Raw genomic sequence first — 12,101 nt, 5'->3', positions numbered from 1 at the left:
AGTACACACATCTGCAAAGAGAACAGTTACTGTGCTACCTATCAGAGGGTGCAGCATGCTTTGTTCCCTATGGCCAGCCAACTCTGATAGTTGGTGTGGATAAAGCCATGCAAAACAATGTCCCCCTACTCCCACTGCTCTTTTGCTTGCACTCACCAGTTCCTAGCCCTCCCCCATATACTCATGCTAGATTGGACCTAAAGTGAGAAGGGGGTGGGGTGTCAGCAGATCACAGGATTAGTCCGAAGGGAAAAGGCAAAATCTCTCCTCTCCCATGTACTTCCATATAGGAAATAGAAGAGAGTGGAGGTGGGTCCTATTGTTAACCACACACTTTCTGATCTTTAGGAAGATTTTTGCCACGTGTTTGATTCTAGAGAGGGGGTACTTCTTATTTTAATAAATTGATTACTCAGGGTGTAGGCTCGTTCAGGTGGCTGGCAGCGAATCCAACAAGATCTTCATTCTTGGCCAACTATTTTCCTGCTTTTCTACTCCCCAAAAATGAAATGTTAACACTGGCTATTTTAAAATTAAATGTAAGCATCACTCTGAGAATATGGTATGTACTCTAGTGCCTTTTTTTGTAAGGTAAATATAACACCTCTAAATGAGGGAGAGCCCCCTACTGCCCCTGCCCCCCCCCTCCCTGAAAACAAAATGAGAAACATAATTACCTATACCAGGGAGTACAGAAAAGACAGGCTTATCAAGTAGGGGTAGGGTGACCAGATGTCCTGATTTTATAGGGACAGTCTTGATATTCAGGGCTTTTTCTTATACAGGCGCTTATTACCCCTCACCCACTGTCCCGATTTTTCCCACTTGCTATTTGGTCACCCTAAGTAGGGGAGAGATTCTTGTGTGCTGTTTAATACCCAGTCTTATACTTTACTTATAACGTTGTTAAGTCATTCTGGTGGCAATGAACTGGACAACCAAAACTGCTCAGGCTAGCTAGAAATTTAAGTAACATTTGACCTAAGGCTTTTTTTTTTTTTTTTTTTCCCCCCCAACTTCATATAGGTGTATAACCAGGAAGGAGAATTCATGTTGAAGTTTGGATCTAATGGAGAAGGCAATGGACAGTTTAATGCTCCAACAGGAGTAGCTGTAGATTCTAATGGAAATATTATAGTTGCCGATTGGGGAAACAGTCGAATACAGGTAGACAAAATGTTATATTTTAAAAAAAAGTAATTAGAGCACTTATGGAAGATACTGGATTGACAGCCCTGGACACTGAAGCCCTGTTTCCCACAAAACAGGCTCAAGCTTTAATGTGCCTCAGTGCAGGCTTGCAGGACCACTTTTAGGACTGGCAGGGTAGATAAAACTCCATGCTCTTTCAGTCCTTAGAATCTTTGTTTGCTATGACCACCAACAAGGCTGATGGAATTGTTGTGGTAAAGACACCTATTCTGTAAAGCGGACAAAGACACCCCCCTCCCCCAATGTATTTTACATAGGCCACACCATTGAGAGCAATCTGAAGAGCTTGCTCTCTCTAATGAATACCAACCAAACATACCCCTTTGATATTTCTAACATTGGTATGTTCAGTACATCAGAGCTGGGACACAGACATGCTGCAGTGGTAGGGTAGGGCAAACTGAACAATGAAATTGCTGAGTGCACAGGTATGGGTGCTCTTCGGACAGCCAAATAAATTTTAAATATCTCACAAGAAAGACTGGGCTGCCAGATGTTTATTTTGCTGAGAAGCACTTCTAGGTCTGCCTGCAGGGCCTAGCTTCAGCCATCTGCTGAAGCAAGCACTCTACTCTCTGATCAAAGGAGGGCAGGAAGGAGTGGAGATCCTCAGCTGGCCACCAGGGGATGGTAAAAAGAATGAAGTGGTGCTTTTGTGGCCCTGAAGGGACTACTGAATGAAGATATGAGCTGGCAAGAGACCTTTCCTTTTCCTCCAACAGGACAAGCCCATGTCCCTTAAGATTCTCTCTTCCTTCATAGTCTGGGTCTCTCCTATTATTTTAATTTGTCTTCTGGGAGAAAGGCACCGTAACCTTCTAGTCTGTTTACACTTTGGCTTTCTTATGAGTTTCTGGTGGACCCATTTCCCTCATCCTGGCTCTTCAGTTTGTGGCTTGGGACTCAGGAGCCAGCTCCTCCTAATCTGCGTCCTAGGGGATGAGTAGATTGGTTGCTGCTATTTTCTGCAACAGCAGACTGAAAACCCTACTCTGCTCGTGCCACCACTGGTGCATACTGGCCCTCTAACACTAGGGCTGAGATCTCCATCATGTGTTGGACTACACAAATCCACTGACGTCAAATGAGAAATTGTGCACAACTACTGCACGTAGGAGGTTTGTACAGTACTGTACAGGCAGTAGTAATGTATAGTCACTATAACAAAGTAGGAGACATACTTAAACACAGAAAAAAGAAAATATTCTATTCAGACACTGATATGAATCTCCGGTAGCTTTTTATCATTATCTTTTTTAACATATTGAGAAAATATTCTGCATTTGTCATGAAAGATGCACTGTTCTGTTTCAAGTGTGAATCAGTCCTTTCTCATTAACAAACTCCTTCACCAGAGAATATCTAATAAGCAACTAAATATATGACTCAGCAGAGATGCTTCAGCTGAAGCTCACTTGATATAAAAAAGAGATACTGGCAGGAAGTGCTTTATGAAGGGCCCTTAATGCTGTAATCTAATCCCTGCTTTTGCTGCACCCTGAGGATCTATCTAGTGGGATTAGGGAGAAGCATGATGAAGGCTGATACTTGTGGGGGAGAGAGGTGGATACTGGTTGTGTTTGATTTATTAGAGATGGTTATTTTTGGAGTGAGGAACAGTTGCTAGTTTTATTTTTAATTTGATTATATATATATAAAAGTTTGGCAAAGGCATCTAGAGCCCTAGATAGGCTTTCTCATACAAGTAAAAATAAATATATATTTTTATCTTTTGAGAATGAGGTCATGTTCTGCTCCCATTTACACTGGCATAAATCCAGAGTTCATGAAATCAATGGAATTATTACAAACTTACACTAGTGTAGCTGAGAACATAATTTGGCCCATTAGTTTTACTCCTATTCATAAATATAACATTTCTTATGTGTTTTCTTTCCTTAAAGGTTTTTGATGGAAGCGGATCTTTTTTATCCTACATTAACACATCTGCTGACCCACTTTATGGTCCCCAAGGTCTGGCCCTAACTTCAGATGGCCATGTTGTAGTTGCAGACTCTGGAAATCACTGCTTCAAGGTCTATCGATACTTGCAGTAACAATGGGCTCTGGAGCTGCATGGCCCTTAACAAACGACTGGTCCCAGAGGTCCTTAATCAATCTTTCCCTGCAGGATATGTACTTTAATTAATTATATTTTAATACTGAAGGAGTCTCCTGTGGACTTTCATGTTTATTTCCAAACTTACTTTGTTTACATAGAACTTGCACCTCTTATGTTCCTCATTGAACTTATTGTTATAAGGGTTAATAAACAAAACCCTGTTTTGATGAATTCAGAAAGACAATGAAATATTAAACGTGACCTACAGCTTACGGAACAGGAATTTTAGGAGCCGACTAATTTTGCAAATAAATAAAATTTAAATATGTAAACTATCTGAAGGGGTTCATTTAACCTGTGGAGGGTAGCTCCTGTTCAGAGCTTCCAAATTTGAAAAGTGTCGTTGTTATGCATTATTTAACCCAGTAGTGAAGACTGGGAGTCTCTTAGATCTCATTGTGATGGTAGGTATTACACATGTAACATTCTTCAGTCTTAGTAACTATAACAAGTAGATTATTTTAGTAAAGATATAAGGTTAAGTCATGCAAAATCCTTCCAGCTCTATTTGCCAGACCTAACACAGCTCAACTTTTAGTACTACACAAATCAATGCAAATTCCCTACTCTTTGTGAGATTAATGAAGGACTGTTTCATGTGCTTGTTTCCAACCCCTCCTGCAGCTCAGTGTGTTGTAAGGACTTTCCAGAGACCTGAAATTTCTACAGCCTTGGAAAAACTGTACTGTAATGATACATTAGTTACTGCTGAATTTCTGTAGAATGACAGGCCCATTAACACCAAATTAAGTCATTAGAATCAGGGTCGTGACAATGTCAACTCAATTATTCATGTATGCCACTTTTCCATACATGTTCTTTGCCATACTTTCTAAAGGCAACTCAATATATTCATCAACATATCAAACAGGACAGAAAGCCACACAGATACCCCATTGGAGGACCTACACTGTACAACCAAAGAAACTTTGGTTAACAAAGGATGTATGGTGAAAATCCAGGATTACTAAAGCTATTTAACTCAAGAAAAGTACATTACAAGTAAGAGTGAATTGAACCACTTTCTGAAGTCCTTAGTCAATGGAATTTTTTTCTAAAGACAAAATGAGGACTGCAGGATTGGTCCCATTATGTATGTGTGTATGTTTGTTTGACACAGGAATAAAGAAAGTAAATGTAGGTGATTTTGAGCAAGCCCTTTGAGTATGGCAGCACCCTGTAAAGGCATTCCCCCTGCCAAATCTCTACTATCCTTCTTTTGAAGCACCAATTTAATTTAAAATGCTTAGTCATGTGACTTACAAAATTTGGCTCTATTTTAAGTATTTTCTTGTTCATAATGTGAACCTGCCCATTTTGAGAAGCACTAGTTTTATTAAGAATTGTAAAGTGAAGAGTCAAAAGATGAGTTGATACTGTTCAGGTATACAGAGTCATGCCCTCTCTCAACCCTGTGCAGAGAGGCTGTGGTCAGTATGGTGCCAATGACTGAAAATAATCTTGGAGTAATAGTTTTTCTTTATTTCTTTATATTTTATTTTTTAAAGAGGGAGGTGAACGGGGGAACATCTTAAATGTGTCTGCAAAACTGAAGGTGTTTTTGTTAAAGTGCTTGTATCAGCTTGTTTCTAACAGGTTAAATCTGTTTCAGCTCTTTTGAGAAATGTGATTAACTCATCAATTTTCTGTAAAGAAGCACACCATGAAATTCATGAGGGTGAAGTGCAGTCTATTTTTTTAATTAAGTTATATTTCTTGGGTTTTTCCCTGCACTTGCTTATTTTTTGCGCATAGAGCCCAATCTCGCAAACTCTTGCTCACAAAATTAGTCTCATGATTTCAGTAGCATGACTGGCTTGTCTAAGGGCTATAGGGTTGAACTATAAAATGTAGCTGGAAAATTGGTCATGATATTTTCTAAATTTTAAATGCCAAGGCAAGTATTACTAAGAGGGCAAGCTATTTTGTGCTTTAATTTAGTTTGTCCTAAAATTCTGCAGGGAGGATTAAAGTCCCTTCAACTATTTCACCATAAATTATCCTGTTAATCTTGAGTACAGTTGTAAAGGACAGTTTCAACTTGGCCTAAGGTTTTTTTTTTTAACTAAGCTAATGATAAATGGAAGAATTTCCATTAAAATAACCCAAGGGGGGAAAAATCAGTACAGGCCAAATCCTCCATTGACCTAGAAATTTTGAAGCCTATAGGGATTGGTCCCTAAATGGTCTCTTGAAAAAGTTCTATAAAACACATGTTCAAGATGATACCATTTTATGCATATATACATGTATGTACATTGTTCCTCTAAGGATTTTCAAAAAATAAGATCATTCCCTTGTAAATAAGGCATTAATTAATGTGTCAATCTGTCACATCTTGATGAAAACTGGATGTATTCAGTTTACAAACAAGCTAACACATTAAGGAGGATGTGGCCTTCTTTCTAGAGCCTTGTTCTTCTTTTGTGTTGAGTTTTCAGAACCTGTGATCAGTGCAGCACCCTCTGATATTGACCAAAGCTGATAACTGGCCCTAATCTGGATTCTGTTTACATAGCAAATACTTGGCAGTTGCAGTTTTAAACTCCATGATATCAGGCAGTCCCTTTATGCCAACCTTATCTGTGTGGCACAAGGAGACTGAGAAACACATTGCTTTTACAGTGTGCTTTTGAAACTTATTCAGCTAACCCAACACCTCACCTCCCCACCCTCCTCAAAAAGACAGCAAGAATGGCAGAAATTTGGTAATATTTTTTGGTGACAGATTATTTTCTCTTCCAATTAAGTAACTGTCAGAATTTCACTTTTTGGCCTACTAAATTATTAGCATCTATCGAAGGCTCCAGGTAGAACACACCTCCTGTACTGCCATGTACATCTTTACTGTTCTGTTGACTTCAGTGGAATGCTAACAGACTGGCAGCACAGAATGAGTGGTGGAGGTCTGAGTTCTGTTTAAACTATATAACAAATGGAAGTAATGTCAAAAGGTTTTCCAGGAGTTGTGTTATCTGGAGTATTTTAGGACAAACTAGCAGACTATATATTGACTAATTTTTGAAGTGGAAGAAAAGTATCTGTTCAGTTAAATCTCGGACAAACAGTAATGCATTTTTACATAGATTAATGTTTCAACAACGTAATTGAAAAGGGAAATGAAGATGGGTTGAGGCAAACATTGCCTAGTGGTGTTGGAGACGTGTTAATTACTAAATGCTGTTATGTTCTGTAAAAGTTTCAACTTTATAATTGTTAATTTTTTTTATAACTAAGGATCTAGTCTCGCCATAATGAAAACTATAAGTGCCCAATAAGTTATGATGTTATAAGGAAATGGTTTTTGTTTATGGATGACAACAGGTTATGAAGTCATGATGTACATTCAAAACTTTCTTGAAGATGAAGAATTGTGAGCAGTGATTATTTGGTCTGTTTGTGGAGACTGTATGAAAGATATTTGTATGTAGAGTAGGATGATCCTAAATTGGTTATGATGTTTCTGGTGAATGTACAGCACTTCAGTTAATGTTTGTGAGCAACACAGCCTTAACCCTGATGCTTTTGCTTTATGACATGGGAATGTTCCATAATTTGCATAATGTCTCGCAATATCCCTGTGCTAGAAATCCCGTATCATTTAATGCATTGTACCTTTCCAGGCCTAGAAGTGAATATACATTTTTAAAAGTTTTTTGTACATTCCATTTTCGTAAGTCAGTTTCATATGTTTTGTGTATAGAACATATAAAGTCTTGCATTCTCAAACTGATACTGAAATATTCTATTCATTTGTTCTTTCCTTTTTTTCCTTGGAGGACAAAATACAAACTGTTTACTTAAGGTTGAGGATGAAAGATGTGCATCAAAAAGTGTTTGTATGTGTGTAGTTTTAGCTTCATGTGTGCCATGGTATTTTGATGCTTTAGCCTACAATAAAAACTTAAAATTTACTCTGTCTTGGGAACATAGGAAAAACCAGTCAAATGTATCCTTACCACACACACACATTTCAAATAATAAAAATAAAGCTTGTTTCCTCTGTTATTTTCAGAGTTGGATTTATTTGTCAGTGTATCACATTCATTGTTCTCATATATATCCCCATAGTACTGAGAAAGGGGCAATTGTTTCAAAAGGAAAACCTCTTGCCACAGGTCACAAGGCAGGAAAACTGATTGTTTCATATGTGTTTGTCACTTCTGACCTTCACGCAGAGGAAGGAGAGAGGATTATTTTTTGCTTATGTCCTCTGTTTTGGGGTGTCTTTATTTTTTGGAAGTGTATCAAACTTACTTTGGCTAATTATGTAACCTGTCTTAAAGTTTAAATGTGACAGTTCGTTCATTAGTGAGAATATGATTAAGAACTGTAGGCTTTCTTCATTTAAGTCTTTGAAATATGTTCAGCTATGCTATAGCCTTTTAAGATACATACTACCACTTGTTTTCTATGCTCTGTTAACACTGACTCTGTCCACTGGGGTCAACATTTTAGGGGAAAAAACACACTATTACAGGGTGGCCCTTAGAAAGTGGTTCAAACAGACTCCCTCCCTATGGTAACACCTTATTGGCCAGTTACCTTTCTCTTTTGATGATGCTTGGGATTCCTTCTTAGTCTTTGGTGAAATCGCCAAAGCTGGATCTTATGAAAAGTCACTTTGGCCCAACAACTCACTTAACAAGTAGTTCCCTCAATGCAGCAGGGCTGGCTTGGAGACAGTTGAGTTGCACAGGCTCATGGGGAGTCAGGTGTGTTGATGGCAGGACAATCAGAAGGCCAAAGCACCTCAAAAGACAGAAGCATTCACCCTATTTCTCTTGTTTTGGACCAGCCCTACTTAGGCATTCTTTTCCCTCTCCTTATTGAAGGTCTCAGGCTGTGTCAGCAGCCATATCTCAAGGCCTCTAGGTTTTTTTCCTAAGGCAAAATTTACTAGTGTATTGAATTGGTAAAGCTTTGTTCTCATTCATCAAGCTTCACATTAATATATGGCTGTGAGGGACAGTGCAGTGCTGAACTTTCCAGAGCACTCTATCTGCTTTGAAAGTTTGGCAGTACACAATCCATTTTATTTGGCTGCTAGCTAAAACAAAACACAATGAAGCAGAGCCGTATGGGCCACAATTTCAGAAATGCTGAGCACTGGCTACTCCGGAGGAGAGAATATGAAAAGGGAAAGAGGAGAGAACACAGAACTGTTGGGGGAGGAGTGGAATAATCAAGAATTCTGTTGTGTTTTGAACTCTTGGATTTCTTTGAACATTCTTATTCAGAAATGCTAGTGCAAATATTCACAGAAAAGTGCTCAATGAAATATTTGTCTAAATGACAATGTCAATGTCCTTCAGTATCTTACTTTGCTATTCATTATAATACAGTGTGTAGGGGTAGTACATTATTATTTCATATTAACCATTCTACCTCAGTCGTCTACAAACATGGACAACTTTTTTCCAATACTCTCATTAGTCTTTCCATAAAGACCAAATGCTCCTTACTCCACTGAACTGAAAATTTAAAAATTATACAGCTATTGGTTTATTCTATAGCCCAAGGAAACTTGTACCAAATACCATAGGAAAAAAATCTTTAACATACAAAAACTTTTTTAAAAAGTTGCAAAGCAGAGCACTTAATAAATAATCTTAAATTGGGCAGTTCTTTTATGTGTATTACTGTAGCACGTAGGGACCCTAGTCATGAAGCAGGACTCCACTGTGCGAAGCGACTTACAAAAAGATGGTCCCTGTCCCAAGGAACTTACAATCAAGGTGGCCTGTGCAACCTTCATTCAGCTCTCGTGTGAACATGATTTGGGATCATAGCATCATAGAAGATTAGGGTTGGATTAGGGGGGTCATCTAGTCCAACCCCCTACTCAAAGCAGGACCAACCCCAACTAAATTATCCCAGCCAAGGCTTTGTCAAGATGCACCTTATAAGCCTCTAAGGATGGAGATTCCACCACCTCCCTAGGTAACCCGTTCCTGTGCTTCACCATCCTCCTAGTGAAAAAGTTTTTCCTAATATCCCACCTCGACCTTCCCCACTTGCAATTTGAGACCATTTATCTTAGTGCTGTCATCTACTACCACTGAGAACAGTCTAGCTCCATCCTCCCTGGAACATCCTTTCAGGGAGCTAAAGGCTGCTATCAAATTCCCCCTCATTCCTCTCTTCTGCAGATTAAACAAGCGTGGTTCCCTCAGCCTCTCCTCATAAGTCATGTGCTCCAGCCCCCTAATCATATTTGTTGCCCTCCACTGGACTCTCTCCAATTTGTCCACATCCTTTCTATAGTGGGGGGGGGGGGTCCAAAACTGGACACAATACTCCAAATGAGGCCTCACCAGTGCCAAATAGAGGAGAATAATCACTTCCTTCCATCTGCTGGCAATGCTCCTACTAATGGAGCCCACTATGCTGTGAGCCTTCTTGGCAATAAGGGCACGCTGTTGACTCATATCCAGCTTCTTGTCCACTGAACCCCCCAGGTCCTTTTTGCTGCAGAACTGCTACTTAGCCAGTTGTGCTCAAGTCTGTAGCAGTGCATAGTATTCTTCCATCCTAAATGCAGGTCTCTGCACTTGTCCTTGTTAAACCTCATCAGATTTCTTTTGGCCCAATCATCTAATTTGTCTAGGTCCCTCTGTACCCTATCCCAGCCTTTCAGCATATCTACAACTCCTCACAGCTTAGTGTCATCTGCAAACTTGCTGGGGGTGCAACCTACCCCATCCTCCAGATCATTAATGAATAATGATAGTTAAATAGCATTAATCCCAATCACTAATGGATAGGCGTTATTCATTAATGATATTTAACTACATGGATAACTAAAGGATATTGAACTACATGATCAAATACTGTACTCTTTTCCACACAATCTCTTCCTCATTTAGTGCATGGGATGGACAGTGTTGTATATGATTATGTAATTAACAAGACACTCTTAATTCTGGTATTTCCAAATTTTCAGGTGTTTGACTTTGCAACCTTTATGTGCTTTTAATGTAGTTTTAATATGTGATAATATTATTCCCCAATGTGCATCATCAGCAGAGTAGGTGCATTTAGATCCACATCAGTTGTGCTAATGGAGTACTGCGGGTAATGTGTGGACCAACCACTACTGAGAGCTATAAAACGTACTTTGCCAATGGGTTTCACAGCTATCTTCTGACCTCAGAGAACTATTGAGATTAAGGAAGTCTAGGTGAATTTCAGGTTCTGGAGGGAAGGATATTTCAGTAGTTACATATCCTCCTTTCCCTATCCTCTGCCTCACCTAGCCTTTTCTGCTCCTGGTCCCTAGCATGCACCTATGCAATCTATGTCTGCCCCACATTCCCTTATCCCTGCCACAAAGCCTGACTCTGCACACCCAACTCAAGCTGTTCCTCCTCCTCTGTGCTAACTGGGCACTAGCAGGAAGAAAGGATTAAGAGCATAGGGAAGATAGTCTCCCTGCTCTCAATTTCTGTGCCAGACATGAAGGTAGCTCCCAACAGCTGGGAAGAGTAACTACAAAGAAAGGGTTTCTCAGTCCCAGACTAGAGCATACTCAGGACAGATAGAATCTTCAGACAATCCGCCATAAGTCTCTATTGAGAATATGTGAATGTAGGTTTTCAGAGGTTCATAATTTGGCCAAATTTGGGTAGATTTTCTCAGGGACAGATACCAGGCTGACCCCCCTCCAAATTTCCAGCCCTTGCATCAAAGCATGAAAACTTTGCTGCTTCTTATGACCCATCCGTGCCTAGGGTAGCCACCTGAAAATGCCAAGGTCAGGGCAGGCTGGAAAAGGAGAACAGATTCTCCCAGCACTGTTGGGTGACACCGAAGTCAGACTTCCCAACCAGCCACAAACAGTGCTTCTGATTCCCCACACTGGTATCAATAGGCCAAAATAAAAATATACACAGCCTCCTTTACTGCATTTCAGGCTCCGGCTCCCAATCAGCCACTAGGTCCAGTAAAGAGATCAGTTATTTAAAATTCTATGCTCTTTTTCCAAAAAGGTTTCTCCTAACCCCAAAGGGTCAGCCACAGTACCAGCTCAATATAAGTTTAGATCTTACCCAAAATACCACGCTGCCATCCAATCCTTTAGTAAATAAAACTAAAGGTTTATTATAAAAAGAAAGAAACAAACTATAAATGATTAAAGCAATCAGATACATACAAGTGATTTGAAAGTCCACATATATCAGGTTTCTAGTAGGATTGTGGAGTTTGCAGGCTTGTATAGTCCCTCTGGTATACATCCGGTACCTGGATGGGTCTCAGTCCTTTGTTTCACAGCTTCAGTTCAGTTGTAGATGAGTTGATCCAGAGGTAGGTAGGTGGCTGAAGGCAGACTAAAGACAAAATGGATCTCGGGCAGCTGCCTTTTATGTCCTTTGGTCTTTGCCATGCTGCTTGTGGAATTTTACAGGAATAAGATGGAGTCCAGAGTCACATGAGTAAGTCCTGGTGACTCATCAGGTATATCCCTGGCTTCTCCCCCTGGGCCCCTTGTACCTGTGAATTTCTTAATGGGCCATTAAGCAGGCTAGTGCTACAACCATCCTGTCTGGGGTGTTGCCCAGACACAGCACAATTTGAAATACAGATATATCAAACATATCCATAACACATATAACATATGAACATAAACATTATCATCTTACTTAGCACATTATAGCCTTTCTAACAGTACCTGACATGGCATATCTCACATGAATTACTATGATTTTGACATATTGATGTTAAACAACATAATAAATGCCCTCCCCCCTTCCCCCGGCCCAATCTA

The 12,101-nt window shown here is 39.7% G+C and overlaps 1 protein-coding gene across 7 annotated transcripts in view; it reads left to right on the top strand.

The window, feature by feature from the left end:
- Positions 1–7,342, top strand: part of TRIM2 (tripartite motif containing 2) — a 116,134-nt gene extending 108,792 nt beyond the window's left edge. For all 7 annotated transcript variants that reach the window (XM_067551876.1, XM_067551877.1, XM_067551874.1 and 4 more), the window contains exons 11-12: positions 1,027–1,167; positions 3,117–7,342. In XM_067551876.1, the coding sequence (XP_067407977.1) occupies positions 1,027–1,167; positions 3,117–3,269 (294 nt within the window). In that variant the 3' untranslated portion in view covers positions 3,270–7,342. The remainder of the gene's footprint in view (positions 1–1,026; positions 1,168–3,116) is intronic.
- The last annotated feature ends 4,759 nt before the right edge of the window (positions 7,343–12,101 follow it).

Source organism: Emydura macquarii, unplaced genomic scaffold (assembly GCF_026122565.2).
Source record: "Emydura macquarii macquarii isolate MOO-44397 ecotype Brisbane River unplaced genomic scaffold, CSIRO-AGI_Emac_v2 contig_1363, whole genome shotgun sequence".
Classification (NCBI taxonomy): Eukaryota; Metazoa; Chordata; order Testudines; family Chelidae; genus Emydura; species Emydura macquarii.
The sequence above is the reverse complement of the archived record's forward strand: the minus strand, read 5'-3'. Positions and strand labels throughout refer to the sequence as shown.